Here is a 19,849-nt window from a genome sequence, read left to right as displayed (position 1 = left end):
TCTTTCGATAAGATGCTGTACTGTTATCTAGCTCAAAGCAAGCCTAATTGATTTGATTAATTTTGATTTTAGTTCTTGATTTAGAATAAAACTATGTTTTTAAGATTGTGTGACATATATTTAATACATGTAATTTTCGCTATTAATGAAATCGTAGATATATTCCATAATAGTTAGAAATTTTCCATATCACGCAGGATTGAAAAGATAAAAATTCACATCTTCAGTAATTCAAATAAAAGTTAAAGTCACTCACTGTATGTATTTCCCTATGTCGATGAATATTACAATAATAGCTTTGAGCCTGAGAACATTTCGCAGAAAGACTTGTCTTTTGAATTTCACTTCCGGCTCCATATACTTCTTTTCCTTCGGATTAAGAGTTCGAATGCACGCCCTCAATATGTTCCATATGACGGTCATTTCCAAAAGAATTTGAGGACAGTTTCCTTTCGCGCGACCCCTCAGTTTCTTGTCCTTCAATGCGTACCATCGTTTTTCACCGTTACGAATTTTTAACAACGGTATCGCCATCCTCCCGAGGAACTCCACCTTATGATCCCGATCTTCATCGTACACCGTCACCTCCAGAACGGAATTGATGTCCTTTACATTACTGTTGAGGAGCAACAAAATTTACTCTCAATTACATCTGAATAGCTCAAGCTGTTTGATCATATTCTTGCACACTTGATCATATCCAACTTTTCTTATTATCTGATAGTGCACGATGATAATTAAATACATTGACATTAAATATAATTAAGGGCATTCCGATTAAGGTATAACTTACAAGGTGAAAATTTTCTGCCAATTCGGCGTGAGAGTTTTATACTCCGTTTGCGTTTGTAATCTAGAATTTACAAGCTCCAAAACACAAAAAGGATCGCTTTTACCACCGAGATCAGCAGCTGCAAGACCCTGTGCACGATATACCTGTAAAAAGATTAATTAATTTAAAAACAAACCATAATATAAAATTTATTTAAAATTTTGTTTTATTTTAATTTATTAATGAAAATTTTTATAACAAACGATGGCTAAATCTTTTTATTAAATTATTGAAATCGAAAAGAGATATAAATATATATTTTTGTAGAAAAACTACTTAACGGAATTATATATGATTTCAATATAATTTTTATTGACAAAAATTAATTTATCAACGGCTTTAATATATAATTTTAATAAAAGTGTTGGAAGTCATAAAGCAAATAGACTCTCTTCTATATATTTAATTATTAATAAATAATAATAATTTTTAGTAATATAACTTTAACACAGTTCAAATTATGTCTGTTTGTCGATTATTTAATACTTAATGTAAAAGAGTTGGCTTATTATTTTAGCCAACTTGAAAAAGTCGCATGCTTTTTGTTCAGCAATCGAATGTGTTTTACTAATTCATAGCATTAAAAAATCATTTCGAGATAAGCGCGTCATAATATTGACTAAAAATATTTTCTCTTTACTTCAGGTCTTATATAATATGTCAATGTATTTATACATAATTCATATGGCAAAAATTATTTATAATACATAATGAATCTACTATCAATATCATTATACGGCATATCCATGAACTAGATCGCCAAACTCTAACAGCGTATTTTACTTGTAGGACAAAATTCTACCGCAGACAGAATTCGATAAAGACAAGTTCTCAGATCTATAAATATATTAAAACTTTTCTTCATTCTGGACGTGACAAAATAGTCCAAAACTTGGCGACTTATTTCGAGAACATCCTATACATTAATTATTACTCTTCTTACTTGGCTTTTTGTTCTAAAAAAATTAACACTTCAACGTTAGTATGTTAATATACTAACATGTGTGTTAGCAATTTATGTTTAATCGTTTCTAATTACCTTTACTGTCAGGTGACCTACGTCACGTATCCTCTGTAAAGTATTTGTAATGGAATACCGTTGGACCAATTGTGCTTGTTCTATTGGCGTTTCCTCGTGTACGGCCAAATCGCTGATTGTCTCGCTGGCTGTAGTACCGCTTATCGTCAAAAGTAAAAAGATATTGCCCGAACCATCCTCGAGTTCGCGCCATAGCCGATGCGTCGTTTCCCGCTCGAGAGTCGCCAAATCGATCATTGTCTTGCCCATTAAATCGTCCTGATGACTCCTATCTCTGTCCCAAACAGTCACTTCCAACTCTTGTCCTAAATACGGATCCTCGTAGAGATGAAGGTCGAACTGCTCCAACCAAATTGGATTCAGTGTTTTGTTAACGACTTTCGACTTGTATTTCTCCGTGCCGAGCCTGCAAATTAGGATACGGGATTCTAGTATTTATATGAGGAGCTTCAGCTATAGTTTAAGTTCCTCAGTTTAAACGAGTGCAGTTTGAATTGCTAATATCTCTGAGATTTCATTCCATTTAATTTTACCGTGACGTCAAAAACAAAATGATTTTCATTTTACATAATTAAAGTGAGCAAATACGATATTATAATATCAATTAATATTATACTATCGACAACATCAATTTATATATATTTACGTTTATATTGATATTATAAATCTTTATAAACATGTTAAATAGGATAAAATAACAAATAATAAAAGATTAAAGAGAGAATTACATTGAAAACATTTATTAAAATATTCATATCATGCCGTGTTTTAAAAAGAAATATACTACTGTAAATAAAAATAAAAGTCATCGAATAATAAATATGAGTGAAATATGTATATCGGAGATACTATAACTTGATCAATTTAATTAGTTTTAATTAAAAATATTTATAACAAGCAAATAAAAAAGCAATCTGAATTAAAACGTTCTAGCAAATTCTTTGACGCAAATAAAGCGATATCCAAATAAAAACCTGCATTCGTTGATCAAGCAATGTATTTTATATTGGATTTTATGTACCGAAACTTCACGTAAGGATCCGACAAACCGTCTATGTCCATTGGCAACAAATTCTTTGCCTCCACGAGCACAATTGTCACCACCGAACTCCATATTTGTGATTTCAATCGTCTATTCACGTCCGCCAATCGATTAGTTCTCTGAAAATACTGCAAAGTGGAAAAATAGGACACTAAATAAAATTATTGCTAGAGAGACAAATGTAAAATTTTTACTACAATATAACATAATTATCGCAAATTTAAAATAATAAATGCGCACAGTTAAACGTTGCGATTGTTCGATTCTTTCTTTTTTACTGAAAAAATCTCAAAAACAAAATTCGTTAAAAATAATTTTTAAAAAACAATTTTTTATAAAATTTTTTTATAGTTTTAATTTTATCAATTATTTCTGCGTTTAATGTTTATAATGTGATATTACTGTAAAAAAATGTTATTTAATAATGCACAGATATGGAAGTAAATAAATATTAAAAATTTTTTTTGTGTCTCTACCCTATGAATGTCCTCCATCTTTCCTTTAACATTGTCCTTCAATCTGTCCAGAAGATCGTAGCGTTTGACTTCTTTCACTTCCAAAACGCCGGAATCGTTTAAAACATTTGCAACATTATCCTCTACATTTTCCGTATCTGAGAAAGTAACTTCTTGATTGTTTAGCTGCGTGATTGAATTCGCTGGCTCAAATCGATCCGATTTTGGAGAAGCAGTCCGATTTCGTAATCTTCGCCAATGTTCGGTGATTTTGCTCTCGGTCCTTTGCTCGTCGTTCCTCGCGGTTCGTCGATTTTCCATCAGTCCACTCTCAATTTTCGGTTCCTCGTCTTCACCCTTTGCCGGTGTGAACTTGAAATCGTACGTGGATTCCGATATAATATCCTGATTAATATCCGTCAAGCTATCGGTTGCGTCAGTATCGAGTTGACAGTGAGTTAACGTGTAGCCAGAAGGCCTGCGGTGATCAGTGATCCATGTTTCGATCGGTTGCAGCCACGTATGCTTTTCCACGTTCTCCTCCCAGATTCGTTCCACCTGATCCTCCAATATTCTCTCTATCAAATCCACCTTCCGCCTCAGAGAACTTCTTAACGAATCCTTTGTCTTCCGTTTCTTGATCCCAGACAGATTTTCAGTGGACGATCCTTCAATCATTCGCCTCTTCCAAACTCCTATCATCGCCGATGCTTCCTCGAGCTTCGATTTCTCGCTTTCGACAGCGCTCGATCCTTCCTCCGTAAGTTCGGAAGTCGTTTTGACAGATAGTCCTTCGGCTCGTTTCATCTTCGGGAGTTCTTTAACTGCAAACGTATGCTGAATCCTCGATTTTTCGCCTGCGACAGAACTCGATTCTCTCGAATTCTCCTCGACTCGAATATTCCCGCAAAAATTGCCATCCGATGCCAAGACGCCGGCAATGCTTACGGTAGCGTCGCATTTCGCCTCGGCAAAATCCTTCTCGAATTTTTGTTTTGATACGGATCGATCCAATACCGTGATGGAATGTCGTTTCTCTTGTTGATCCGCGAGTTTATTTCGACGCAATCCTCTGGAAGGCACGCTAATATCGGATGATTTATCGGTAGGCAACTCATCTACTTTGTTAGACACCATATCCGCATTAGAAACTACGTAAATTTCAGACGTAGCATCAGTTTTAGATACATCATCGACAGAGTTCTTCCCTGACATAGCCATTGTCTTGGCTGCAACGTCGTCCTGAGGCGTAGAATTAATTTCTGACGTAACTTCGATCTTAGGCACAGTATGAAGTTCACTTGCGACATTTAATTTAGATAAGAGGTCTATTTTGGACGCGGTGTTCATTTTAGATGCGACGAGCACAGTTTCGTTCGGATTCTCACTCTGCATGATATTAATTTTGCATATTTTGTCGATCGCTATTTTTCCCAACTTCGGATGTGTTGTGAAATCGACTTCGAATATGTTAAGCTCAAATACAGATTGAGTGTACTATCGATTTCAAATTGAATAATTTCCCAGGTCTCTCCTCTGTAGTGATTGCGCTGTCACGAATAAAAATTGCTTTAAACACGTTTTCGAATAATTTGCACAAATAATATATAACGGATAAATTATGAATAGTTTTCTTCGTAGAAAGCGCTTGTATAACGTGTTATTTTCGTCGATGCTCTTATTCCTTAGTTCTCTTTGCTAGCTAAATGACTGTGAATTCATTCTCATCTTTCGTTCGATCGGCTTGCATCTTTCATGGATTCGCGTCCAAACAGACAAAGCCAAAAGATCGTCTCGTGTTTTTTGTTTTTTATTCGTGGATATCGTTACTCGATACGTCATTCTTAATAAGAGCGATTAAGCATGTTTTGCATGAAAAAAGATGTCAATCATCAGATTTCATAATGCATCGGAAATGTACAAGCTGCGTTTAAACATGATGATTCTGCATCTTTCGTATGATACGTGCACATGCGTTGAGAAGTTTTATAGTTTTATCAAAATTAATATTTTCCAAATATAAAACGTTAATTACACTTATATACTCTTCTTATATAATAAGCAAAAAACGAAATCTCTTATAGCAATCACAGATAATCTGAAGAACTCGCGCTAAAAGTTCACGTTTTATACAACGCAACAACTGATACGCGCAAGAAAAAAAAACGCGAAAAAAAGTATCCGTGAGCATAGATTTACACACTGACTCAATTGTATATCTTAGTTTACAAAAATCGTAGTGCAAATATAAGCACTTCCTCACAATGATCACAGTATTCAATATTGCCAATTAGTGCCGATGAGTCACAGTGAAAAATATAGGTGAGAAATACAATTCAGTCACACATATACAAGGCAATCGGAAGTCTCTTATCAGGAACAAAGGTGAAGTCGTTACTAACGTACAATAGAATACATTTCCGTGTCGGGTATCAAATCGGTACCGCACTGATAAGCTCGAAGCACCTGTCGTGCTCACAAAGTAAGACGGCAAAAGTCGTCTGACTACTAACTCGTTTCTTCATTGGCAACCTGCGAAGCGTACCGGCCAGCTGGGCTTCTCTTTTCCCTCTCCATTCTTCGCACAAGAAAGTGATGTTATGTCGGCAAACACTGAGACATTGTGTATACATGATGCCGTAACCGCGATGCACGATATTCTGATGTGGCTATTTCTCAACTCATATAGAGAAAGCAAGAAGATATCACAATAGCAAATTTGTTGAAATTATTCCAGGGTTCGAAATATTTCCGCGAAATTGCTAAAAATTTACTGAAATTCACTGAAAATTGAATTTTTCAGCTACATATTGAAAAATCGCTGAAATTGAACTGAAATTTCTTTGAACTTTTATAGAAATTTCTCGGAAATTTTTACTAAAATTTCTTTAAAATTTCGCTAAAATTTTGCTAAAAATAAATTTTTTAACTAAAAATCGCTGAAATTAAACTGAAATTTTTCTGAAATGCTGAAATTTCGTTGAAAAGTGTTTGAAAACATGGACTAATTTCAGCGAAATTTTTTCATCAAAAAAAGAAAAAGTTCATTTAATTATGTGAAAATATTCTTCTACACATCTTTTATTTTTAAATTATTTTATCTATCAAATTAATAAGATTTGAAGAATTCTAAAAAGTAAATACTTCAAAGTGACACAATTTAAATGATTAAGTTTCTCAAAAATCAAGAAAAATTGTTTTTTAACCTGATGGCAAATTATTGATTATCTAATAATGTCGGTAAAAGAATATATTTTTAACATCGGATGTCGTTTTCATTTCGTAATCTTTAAAAATTCACTCTTTTTGAATAATAACGACTTTGACGTTTTTTAAATAAAATAAAATAAATTAATTTTTGTGGTGATTGATAGAATAATGTTTATTTAACTCATTCATGATAATAACTCGAAAATTATGTTTTCGTTAGATATTTTTAAAGTAAAAAAGTGCTACTATCATCAAAATAAAATATTAAATTTTCTTAGATGCTTTTTCATTAATTATTTTTTCTTATTAAATATATTTATAACTCTTCTATTCCACATTAATTATCTTCATAATTAACTCTTTCCTGAATTAAATTTCTGAAAGGATAAAGCGCGGATGCATTTAATAATAAAATAAAATAATTTTTAGTATTAACGTTCCCGATCATTATTATTGATCATAATTTAAGAGATCTTATCTAAAAAAATTATTGCTTCGAATTACAGCATTGGATTACGACGGGCTATTAATATGTTCGGTGTGATATATGGGAATATGTCATACGTAATGTATAGACGGTGTAGTATGTACACTTATCAGCCGGCCTTATAAGTACACAGAGTATCCGATACCCATTGCAACAAGTAATATTTCATCTGACAGTTTTTAACCTCGAAATCGATATTTTTTAAATGAAAATATAAAGAGAGGTCAACTATGGCTACATTCGAGGAGCTCTAGTGATAGAGCTATCAGCGCTTTCGTGACATTCTGTGTTTATCGTTCATTAGATGAATGTAAAATAAAGATAAAATGGCGCTGATATCGAGCTCGTCAAACGCAGCTTATACCACAAATTATCAATTCAATAATCATGTATTCATTTACTTGTATTTTATTTTTCTATGCTCGATTTTACTTTAATATTTTTATTAAAATAAAGTATTAGCAGATATACAAAATTAGATTCTATACAGAACGATTTGGCCAGTTTTTTTTTAAAGTTAAATTATCTTTAAAACTAGATGAGCAATGATTTGAAATAAATTCGAATTATATGCAAATTGCACGTTATAATCAAATCTTAATATTCCAAATATTTATTAAAAGTATAATTATTACTAAGACTAACATAAATTAATTAATGGAATCGGACTGCGCAGTGTGTGTAATTATAAGATCTAAATGACCTAACTGCAATACATCTGAATAAACATAATGTTATTCCGAGAAGACCGGAGAAGACTACTATGTAAATTATTATTAATTCATAAATAAATTGGATGTAACGTAATACTCGAGAGTTTCAACTTAGTTATTTCTCGCAGAATGGCGTTTAATAATAGTTAATACATAAGTGGAGCTGCCGCGCGATAAGGGCCAGGCCTTGCACTCCACTTTCAACGACAAGTCGATACCGTAATACGGACGCGGGCGCATACTTCCCTCACAACCCAGTTTCCTATTCTTCATACACACGCTATAAATATACGCACATCTCTCTACTAAGACCAAGAACGATCGACGCCGGGATCACACTTATTGTTAGTTTATAACCCCTTGCTTAACCCTTTACGATGCTACTTTTTGTAGATACTTATTCAGTATTTTATCTTAAATATTTGTTCGTATTTTTTATGTATACATACAGTTGATTAACCAATTATCTCCCAGATAAATCAATCAAAGAGAAAAGATAAAAGAATTTCTTAATCCGATCTGATTGAAGAGGATAAAAGTACCTGTTCTTTTTCTTGTTGATTCCTTGGCCAAAGTGTAGCTGTCAGGTAGATTTCGCCTAAATGTTGCTTTGGTCTGTCTGGATCTTTAAGTTCTAACGTTATATCCTGAGAGTGTCCGAGATCGAGTTGCGTAAGATCCAGCAGAGCAGCCCCCATAAAGTCATCCTGTAGACCCCAATCGTAATCGAAAACCTGTCAATACATAGAAGGTTTGTTTTATCATTAGAATGTTATAAATAATAAAATATACGTATAATTATGAAATACTTTTATATTTTATTATAATTAATACGAATTATTTTTCAAACATCTAGTTGCATTTTATAAACAATTTGAATTATTAATTGTATTAAAATAAATAAAAAATTATTCCCAATAGAAATTTCTGCGTTTGATAAAAATTGAAATTATTAAATGTTAACAATTTTGCTTTTCTGCATTTTATGTATATAATAAATTTTGATATAAGAAAACTGTTAAATATACCTTGATAGTAAGTGGCTGAAAAGGATCTTCTATCGGTAAAGTAACACTTTCGTCCCAAACTGGATTTAAATCACGATGAACGGTTCGCGATTTGTGCAACAATCGCCCTGAGCATTTTACTTTCACATAAGGATCGCTGGCGCCTGAAATCATAAAGCGAATCGCAAACCATATATCGTGAATTTATAGTTATATGCGATAAATATAATTTTCTATCTTCTCATAAATGAGCTCAAATGTCTTAAGCCATATTTTATTTATAGGCGTAAACATAATAATATTCACACGACTTTAAACTATTACAGGTTTTAAACAATATTTTTTATGATATGGTAAGCAATATATATTTAGCAGTATTTACTTTACAAAGCAGTTAGAATAGTTTATTTAAAAAAAAATGCGGATATAAATATATTTCTTCTCTGACCAAAAATACTTAAAGCTCTCTTTTTCTATTACCACATCTGTCCATCGCGACGAGATTTGCGCCTCTTCTTATATGCAAACGAAGTTGGAAGAAAGCATGTTGTCTCAACGCCTGTTCTCTCCTTCGTATCATCTCGTCGTGAAGAAAGTCGCCGTCTTGACTGTAGGAACCCTGAAGTTCCTCGCTTGTATATCCTTCCTTCTGAAAGCTCACAGGTCCTTTGGAGAATCCTTCGCTGCATTTTCCGGCGTTATCTTCTTGCACAATCACAGTCTTTTCTCGGCTACTGCGTGCTAACGGAGATTCTGCGCATTCAAAACAGACCAAAACGGACGTGCTTTATCCACTATCGGTTTTGGCACTCAGTGTGATCGCAATAACCATAATTTTCAATATAAACGTGGTAATTGGAAATAGTCAAAGGCCATGTCTGACTTTGTTTGATCAAGTCTTTTAAAATTGTCAGAGATTTAAATAATACATGACTTCAATTTTTGAGTTTTCCAATAGACTACATTTGACATCGTTTAATTAATCGTATCTTTAATCTTAGACAGCCCATGTTAAATTTTTAAAAAGTTTAAAACAGTAGATATTATTTTAAAAACGATATGTATTAAATATATACGAATTTAGACAAGACTTTATTACGATTTTATATATATTCTACGAAGTCAGGCAAATAAAAAATCAAATTATTGAAAAAGTTTTCCGAGAGGATGCAAAAATAAAAATGCAATTAAACGAGGAGACCGTAATTACGCAATTGTCGCAGATACGATTTTACAATTTTAAGCCATATTAAAAGATTATACTACGCTATAAAATAGAAGAAATCTGTTAGGTTAATCCGTTTAAGCACGCCAGTATTCGTGCTGGATCATGTCGAATTAATCAATGAGGTCTAAACGTGCCGCGCATGTCGACTTTTGGTGTTAAGTACAAATTGTAAGCTCGATATTCTCATCCGCATGATCCCTAAATTAATGCATGTTATATCACTAAAAGCGCAATAGTTGCATACTGATAATCAGCGATGTGTACAATTTGAATAAGTAATTATATATTTACATGTATAAATTGCGAATGCAGAATTATTTAAGTTAATCGTTGAACGTGTTACTCTAGTTAATTATTTGGATGGAAATAACAAATTTTGTTCCATATAATAACAAATTTTGTTCCATATATAAACATTCAAAATCTGTATTTTTTTAATATGCAATCGCGGAGTTAATTGTCCAGACAAAACGCCATTATGTTGATGATTTCTTCAGACTATTCTTCAAACTAGTATGACAATACTAACAATTAGTTAATAAATAAATATAAACTTTATTGATGTAATATTTTTTCAATAAAAACTTAAGGAAATTTGCCAATGGGAGCCTACACAAGATGTTCAGTGTGAAAATAATGATTCATGTATTCCAAAAATATAATATAATTACAGACGTTTCAATACCAATATTGTGTCCTCTTCAAAGTGCAAAAAATATAATCTTCCAGTATATATTGAATTCATTTGATATGTGTTGTAAAAAGTGTAAAATACATCGTTAAGCTGTAATTTTCGTCAAGACTGTAATCTTCGTCTATCGTATCTCGTCAGATACTCAACTACTAAGAAAGTCACTATAATAGTAATTAAAAAACGATATTTTAACAAAGAACTTAATACCAAATCAATAATTGTACACTGACCACTACTTACTTAAGAAACAGATTAATGATGTTCTGTACAATATAATAAGAGAACGATCTGAATACGTTGAATTTTAATTCGCTTATGAGAAGTCAATAGCAAACTCGTTTGTTTATCAGAAATAAAATTATCAAGTATGGAAGTAGCACTCATCCACAAATAATGTCATGATATGACGGATTCAATATATTTTTTAATACCCAAACAACAGCTTGAGGAAATTTTCAATATAATAGTGCATTGACCGGACAATTAGTTTTACTGTATTTTAATATGTTCATGTATTTTTATAATATATTTTAAATATGTCTGTGGTAATTGATTGGCTCACATTATGTAAAATGTATGTGCACTTAAAATGTGCATATATATTCGTATTCCAATGTGAATTTGTATTTTAATGTTCTATCAGAGTATTAATTTGCACGATGCAACTATTTCACAAAAAGGATCAGTTGCCGAGTTAGGTAATTTATCAAACTTAATTGATTTATTTGAAAATGCAACAACTTCCGAGTAATTAGTTATTCAAATAAATTCAACAAATATTAATTCTTCAATACTCTAGATCGTATCCGTATGACCTAGACATAATTCCAAAGGTTAAATCTTTTAACCCTTTAACAGACATCTGTACCATAGATCAGTGCGCTTCAATTTTTATCGTTCAAAGTGACGACTTTGAATAAAAAAAAAAGAGTAATTGCACAAGAACACACTCGAATACGACAAAGACTTGATAAATGGAGATTAAAAACCATTTTTTAAAGATAATAACTATAATACAACTATAATACAAATATTAATTGTAAATGTAAACACGGTATTTATCCAATAATTTTTACAGATAAACTGGTATGTTTCAAGTCATATCATAAAAACAGAAAATAAAACAAAGCGGAATTTACAGGCTTTGTAATTTAATAAATAAATTGTACAGATCAGAAACTGCGTGTTTCTTAAGTTATAATCAAGATTTTATATTTTAAAACATTGAAAATGCTCTATATATATTTGAATAGCTGAATTAAAACAATATTTGATTTTAATCAAACCACTGATTGTTATTTTTCTACGCTCTACGCTTTAGAGAATAAAATTCCGATTAAAAAATTTTGAAAAATATAAGTGAAGTTTTTAATTTTATATCAATTACATTAAATTAATTATGGTACTAAATATAATATTTAAATATATGGTTGTAATGAAAAGAATATTAAATTATTTAATAGAGTAAATTAAAAGAGTACTTAATTATTGAAATTATTAACCATTCAAATAATTTATAGAAAGAAAAAAGTAAATATTTTTATTCCTACAGATGTGAACGTTTATACGACTCGATTTCTCTTGCAATAAATGAAGCTATGGAGACGACACAATTGAGGTATTAATGTTTCACCAAATATTGGTTGAAAAGCATTACTGCAAACAATGCAAACAGAGCTATTTATACTTCATCGCACTGATCCAATTCACGATGCATTTAATGCTGCATAGCAGGTATATTGCAAAACTATGCGTATGCAATTATCATGTCATGAGAATATTAGGCGATAAATTTCTCAACTTTACATATGTATAGATACAACGTAATTCTTCAAAATTTTCAACGTTATTTATGACAATATTATCATTATACATTAAAAATTTCTAAATTATGTACTTTATGTATTTTTTAATTTCTAGGCTGCTTTTTCCTGTTTAATAAATAATTAAGTAAAGATTTTTAAATCGTTCAAAAACCGTTTTACTGATATTTTTTTAATAATAATAATATTAAAAAATTCTTTTGTCAATTTTTTTAAATAATAGCTTTTACATTTTTTATTCTGTAGTTCTTACATTTGTTTTACTTAACTAGATGATACATGAAGAGAGAGAAATACAAAGATAAATCAAAGTTTTCTGTTTGAAAATCAAACTATGCGAGGTCGTAGTTATGCAATATGTTGATGTTGAGGTTATCAGATATAAAAGAAATTTTATAACTAGGTCATCGGCGTGCATGTAAAAGCGTTACACTTTTAATCTTGTTCCTTTCCCAGAATCCCAGGCATATAATTTTTTTTATTGGTTATGCATTTCAATTTAAGATAGTATCTGTTCTGAGATCTGACAAATTTGGCACAGGTCAGTGGAATATCGGTCAAAGGAATAATCGTTTACCTGGGCGATTGAGGCAGTGCCTGGCCGGGCTCTGAGTGGCTGAGGAACTTCTGCTGTGCTCAGAGGAATAATCGGCGGCATAGTCGGACTCGACACCAAGATTTTTTAGTTGGCCCGCGTCCTGCGATTGCACGCTACCGGCATCCTTGGATTTTTTCCGCTCCTTGCTCCTGCTGCGCGACCAGCGACTTTTCAGAGTCGCGAAGAAAGTGTGGGTACGCTGGGCCACCGTGCCGTGATGCCGATGATGCCGATGATGATGAATGATGCCGGACTCGCCCGATCCATCACCTCGCCTCGACGGCGAGCTATTTGCGATCTCGTTGTCTCGGAGCTCCGTGGCGCTTTTCGAGAGCTGACGGCTCCCGTTCAAGTTCAGTCTGGATCTCTCTTGGGCGCTGGTGTTACCTGCAAGTCAAAATGCAATTTTCAAGTTGCAGTATTGAGTGCATGGAGAAAGAAATTTGCTGGCATTGTCGCGATAAACTTCATTATGTGAACAATGAAAAGATTTGAATAAACAAAGTATAAACAACTTTAACGACTTAGTAATTTTATTTATTGTGCACGGACGATTAAACAAACATTTTCCTTCTCATTGAGATGTATATGTAAATGAAATTGCACAACGATTACGAGACAATTTATACATTTATTTTATTTGTTGCATCTGTGTTAATAGAATACATTTAATTAAAGTTTATTTTAACCAATTGAAATGTTTAAAAAAATTTGTCTGCTGCATTCCATAGAAAATATTTTCTATTTTATATATTTTTATATTATTAAACTTTCTCTCTCTCTCTCTCTCTCTCTCTCTCTTTCGCTTTGGCTAATCTGTTTTAGATAATCTGATATTTTTTAAAATAAATATACACACATATATATATGTATATATATATATATAAATTCGAATTGTCAAAGCAAGATGTAATACTTCAATATCTTAAAATCAATAAAATTAAGTGAATAATAGTTTTTTATTAATAGAATATTACATAAAGTGTCAATGATACTTGCAATATTTTTCGATTTTTGCAACATTTATATCAACAGTTGTGCGATTTCCCAACGGAGAGATAGACTTCATTCCAAATACAATTCGGAAATATTCGTTATCGATATTGGTGACATTTCGATACATTGAATATTTTAAATCAGGTTTTTACTCGGAAAATTGTTGTTACAATTTTCTTTCTCTTTATTCACGCTATTTTAGTAATTAAATATTTTAAGATGTAGTCATCATATATCAAGTACACAAAGTTCATTAAATCATTTTAAGTACTTAATCTTTCAGCGCTTCTGTTGGCAAAGATTAACGTAATATCTCAACATTTTTCAACTAGAGTAATGGAACGTCCTTTATTATTATCTCCTACCATTTCTAAAATGATTAATCCAACATACACGTATTTACCACATATGTGTGTGTGTGTGTGTTTTGTATACACACATGCATATACATTTAACATCCAAGTTTGACATTTAGAATTAATTTTTCTACTTCACATATTTAAAAAACGTTCTGGAAAAATTTGTTGCTTACGATTTATTTATCTATCTGTGCATTGTAATTTCTAACTTATATATTCTATCGATTTTATTTCAACTTAATAAAGAAAACGCTTGTATAACAAGTATTTTCCAGTCATGACCAAACTGAAAGCGTGTCGATGTAACGGAGCGGAAACCGAACAAGCTTGGACTCGGAATATAAGAAAAAAATACATAATGCTTTTAGAAGAATTACAAGGGAAGTACATTATATGTACTCATATGTAAGCATATCGATCCGTCTGTATTATTAAACATAGTAATACGCATCACAATGTCTTTAAAAGGCTCAGTATATACTTTCTATTATATTCTAGGAACGATGATGTGTCGCGCAATCGATATAAATTTCCGACTCTTATAACAGCTAGCCGAGTATTTATTTATTAAAGAATACTCTATTTTTTTTAAGAATTAAAAATTATTACATCTAAATTAAATTGTGTTATTAACTTTTTTAGACTCGCAAAAAGTAATTATTGCGTCAACAAGAAATAATAAAAATACAATTATAAGACCTTAATATGAATTTAACGTACAGAGCACTCAACGTGACCGTAATTTTAATTAATTTCTCTGTTAATTTTACAGTCGAGTTTTTGTTAGCAGAAATATCATGCTACACGACATACACTCTACACGTGTGTTCTGGAATTCCGGAAATGTATAAGGCAAATGCATTCGTCGTTTATTGGATTTTGTCTTCCTTCCACCGGAAATCATCTTAACAAGCTAATGTATCGCGGAAATCAATCTGGTTCAGTTATCTAGCTGGAATATTGCATCTGTCGATCACGTATCAGGAATAGGAGGAATCTAATAATCATTTTATCGAACATTGACAAAATTGTTGGTTACAGTTTTTACAGTAATAATATTGTATTTTATAGATTATCTAGACAAGTAAGAAATATTTCGCTATCGCTAAATAAATTATTCAAATTATTTAGAAAAAAGAACACAATATATAAGAGAATTAATATCCAACTTTTATCAAGCTTTTACTTATAAAAGGAAATTACATTAAACGTTAATTATTTTTGAGTTTATTAGATATAATTTTTATATATTATTATTTTTTAATTTTTGAAATGACTTTTTTACTTAAAGGATCCAATAATTCTTGTAAATTTAAAAAAACTATTTAAAAAATGGGACAATTACTAATTGTTTCCAGCTATTACAGTAATTATTTTTATCAATTATTTTCGTAAAAACGAGGTTTATTTCAATTTCGTAATATTACAATATTACTTACTCGTAGGTATTGGCTCACTGTCCTCCGATCCAGCGAGTAACTCCACACTTTTGCTCATCTTATCCTCCGAAAACGCGAATTAGTTCTCGAGACCGTTGCTTGCAAGGCTTTAGTCTCTTCTTGAAGTGCACCAACCCGCCGCATTCCGATAGCATGTTTCCGCCGATGGATTAATGAGACCCAGCAGCGTCGACCAACTGGTACATATTCCGACTTTGCAATGTCCACGCAATTTCCGACGATATCAATGACTTCTGCAGCATCATAATCAGTGTTTTTCTTTTCTTCTTGTAAATATTGATTAGCTGTACAGCCTTACAGTGTGTATTTTAATATAAAGCTAAAGTTGGGTACCTAGACTTTTCCCCTTTTTATCGCCCTAGCACTTACGACACAGGCATTAAAGAGCTCTCTACGTTAATTGTTGTTGTATTGTTGTATGTCAGGAAAATATAGGAGACATTTTCTATTTTATGAATGAGAGTGTTGGCGTGTAAACGCTCAATTAAAAAAGTCATTTGGAGTAATGAGTAACCACTGCTAGGTAAAGTACAAAGTGCTCCGTAGCTAGAAAAAAAAAACAAAAAAAATATTTCTGCATGCAAAAATAAATGAAAAGTGTAGAACAAAATGTTTTCATACAAAGTTCATTTAGTTATCGCAGAAAGAAGTTTTGAAAATTGCAAGATTAAATATGTCATTGCAGTTTTTTAAATTTAAGAAATTCCTTCAATATGTAATATATAAAATATAAAATATTCTATATATTCTTTAAATTCTTTGGAGTAGAGATAATATCATTCTAAAGAGTGAAAATTGAGCCAGTCTTGGAAAGGAGTGGTTCAATTTTCGATCTTTAAGAGTGAGATTTCGTTTCTTCAGAATGAGATTCCCTCCAAAAGTTTTAGAGAGTAAAAAGTATAGTATAAGTATAGTAAAAGATAAAAGATGTAATAACGCCTATTTACATATTTTTCTATAATATAATTGTAAAAAGATTAAATTTTGTTTTTATTGCGTTTTATTCAACAGTGCAATATTTCTAATTATAGTTACCCTTAAATTATTATTCGTCAACAAACATTGGTTGCTTATTAGCCAAACATGTCACTGGTTGTTAAATCTAGAATTGTAATAGAAGCTGCTGTTGTTTGTCTCTAGTTTATGCAGTGGTATTTTGCGAGTATACATAAACTTTGAATACGACAATAACGTCGGTCTGGGATTTCCGGTGATATGTTCGCCGTGGGATCTAATTAGTTTGTTTAAGCAAATTTCTAGAAAACGTACAGTTAGTTAACTTTTAAATGGATGATAATATAACGAGGGATTATCTATCCTCTTATATAATTACGTGCATATAATACATCAAATTCTATACAATGGTTTGGCGTCAAACTCAGAAGCTACGTAATAAAAGAGCAGCTTAGCTTATAATTTTCTGCTAATTTTAATAACAGAATTTTTAAATTAGCGATCAATTTTATCTTAGGAAAAATTTCAAGATAAATTCTTTATTACATAATAACTTTCAATTTTCAATATTAATACATATTTATAATAAAATCACGAATTAAAGTTCTATTAAAATAAAGTCAATTTAAAATCAACTGCAGAATAAGAGTTTTATTATCAATTTATTTTTCTGCAATCGAGTTTGCAAAGAAAATTCTTTCTCTCTCTTTCCTTTAGTTTATTTATAATTGAAATATTACAAACGTTTTGATACTTTTATTAAAGAAGAAACAAATGCCAATTCATTGAAAGAATGTCATTAAAATTAAGAGCAACTTAAATAGACAAATTGCCTATGAAGTTGTGAACGACTTACTTAAGTGATTAGTACGTACAATACTAGCATGAACTTCGCGTTACTATTACGAAATAAATAACAAAAGATAGTACGATGCACTTCGAAGAAATTTATACCACTTCTATACTTCACCACAAAATGTAATCCGCTTTAAGTTAAATTAGCAAAGTTTGAAGTAGTTGTTATATGTGTTGTTTCCGAGTGTCAATGTAAAACTTTAAATAATGAAACTTATCACATTGTACAAATATCACGAACGATTTCAAACGTATGATAAAATGAATTAATCCGTCTTTACTTAATACTTTAAATCAACTCTAATTTAAAATTGTATGCAAATTTTTTTCATTTAAGTTAATAGTATAGTATTGTGCTAATTTTGAAATGTTACAAAAAAATATAATTATGTTCTTATTTCACGAGAAATTCTGAAGGTTTTCCAGAGTGTCGTAAAAATTCGTCGAAGGATTAAAACACGTCGATATACAACATCATCAATAGAAAACACGCCGTACCTTATACTGTCGCACAGGTTTAATTACAGTAATTGCCAGCGGAAATTACTTTTAATTACGCTTTTCCACGCGTAATTGCATGTTACTGATGCATTATATACGACATAGAATACTTTAATTTCATAATGCAAAACTTAAACAGAAATTAATGATAATCGATATCGCATAAAGTAAAGAAAAAATAATTTACTGCATATTTGAAGTATAAAAATAATCAAATAAGAAAAAAAATTCCGGCTATTATATAGAAAATACTTGTATTTTAAAGGATATTTTAGAAAATATAAAGTAAAAATATACAATATATTTTGGAGGAAGAAAAATGTAAATCTTACTATTTATTTTTATATCAGTCATTCTTTTATGTTCAATTCTTGAACTTCTAAATTCAATGATAAAGTTATCGTGCAGTACTTCTTTTTCGAAGAAAGACTATTGAAGCTAAGAAACTATTGAACTACTTACTTTAGTTTCAACTTGAAAAACAACTAAAAACTTAAACACAATTAATGAGTAAATTTAATCATTCGAAAAGTTTAACTAAGTTGAAACGTGAGTTAAAAGCTCAACGTATTTCGCATAAATACGTGTTATATTTTCTTTATTTTCTCTGTATTTTTATTTGTCTTGATTCCCATGAAGCAAGCTGTCGTTATTTTTGATGTCGATAGTTAGTAATTTTTAATTATTATTGAAGTCATGTGACCTATTTAAGACGTAATAATGATCTCATCTTTTTGACCAATTAATGACGTCATTTATTTATGACGTCTTTATAATGTTATACTTAATAACGTCGAATAAATGGCTAATTGTCGACGTACTAGTAATATTATTAGTAATCAATTAATAGCGTACATTTATTGCGTTAATAATATAATACGAAAATAATGATGTATTTTTGATGTCAGTTTATGACATTGTGTGAGTGATAAGAAATATAAGAATTCACATCATTTTTACGATGTTTAGACGTCAAAGAGCTTATTATGGTTCTCAAAATGAGGTAAAAATTACAAAAGTAATTGAATTTACTAGAGAGAGAATATTTATAACTTCAACACCTAGCAAATTTGTTTATTTTTGTAATTTTTACATTGTCTCAGAAACCGTATAGATTCGTCATAAGAGTAACTAATTAATGAGGCCAAATGAACGACACCTTGCTACCGTCAATAACATGAAAAAATAACGTATTTTTGATGTCGACTTATGACGTTATGTACCTGTCACAAATCCACGTCATTTTTACGATGTTTGGATGTCATTTTAAACGTCTCATTCGTCATAAGAATGATTAATTAATGACGTTAAATAGACGTTAAATAGACGTTAAATAAACGTTAAATAGACGACACCTTGCTACCTCGGTGAATTTGTGTGCTTTATGTTAATTATGAAATTGTTTTTGAACGGATTTTCAAGGTCTTCATCAATAACTAAAGCGAAAATGCGAACACCAACTTTATTAATGTATATTTCAATATTTGATAATATCGCTTCTATAAATTGCATCTGTGTCTTCTAATCCGATCACGTAATTTTAGCCGAACTCAATAATAAAAATACGTCTGAATAAATTCTCACAAAATGTATTAC

The 19,849-nt window shown here is 31.0% G+C and overlaps 1 protein-coding gene across 7 annotated transcripts in view; it reads right to left on the bottom strand.

Moving 5' to 3' along the window:
• The window catches only part of Mctp (multiple C2 domain and transmembrane region protein), a 40,269-nt gene extending 24,110 nt beyond the window's left edge, over positions 1 to 16,159 (bottom strand). For 4 of the 7 annotated variants that reach the window (XR_001940384.1, XR_001940385.1, XM_018516136.1 and 1 more), the window contains exons 1-5: positions 3,390 to 5,349; positions 2,893 to 3,041; positions 1,872 to 2,277; positions 794 to 936; positions 257 to 616 (exon numbers count right to left, since the gene is read on the bottom strand). Coding sequence is in view for 5 of the 7 variants with exons in the window: in XM_018516136.1 (XP_018371638.1) it covers positions 257 to 616; positions 794 to 936; positions 1,872 to 2,277; positions 2,893 to 3,041; positions 3,390 to 4,763 (2,432 nt within the window). In the remaining 2 variants the exon portion in view is untranslated. Of the gene's footprint in view, positions 1 to 256; positions 617 to 793; positions 937 to 1,871; positions 2,278 to 2,892; positions 3,042 to 3,389; positions 5,350 to 8,320; positions 8,513 to 8,806; positions 8,950 to 9,265; positions 9,539 to 13,107; positions 13,516 to 15,922 lie in introns of those variants that run through there. The other 3 variants (XM_018516139.1, XM_018516140.1, XM_018516141.1) reach the window with 2 other exon arrangements.
• Positions 16,160 to 19,849: the final 3,690 nt, after the last annotated feature.

Source organism: Trachymyrmex cornetzi, unplaced genomic scaffold (genome assembly GCF_001594075.2).
Source record: "Trachymyrmex cornetzi isolate Tcor2-1 unplaced genomic scaffold, Tcor1.1 scaffold61, whole genome shotgun sequence".
Lineage (NCBI taxonomy): Eukaryota > Metazoa > Arthropoda > Insecta > Hymenoptera > Formicidae > Trachymyrmex > Trachymyrmex cornetzi.
The sequence above is the reverse complement of the archived record's forward strand: the minus strand, read 5'-3'. Positions and strand labels throughout refer to the sequence as shown.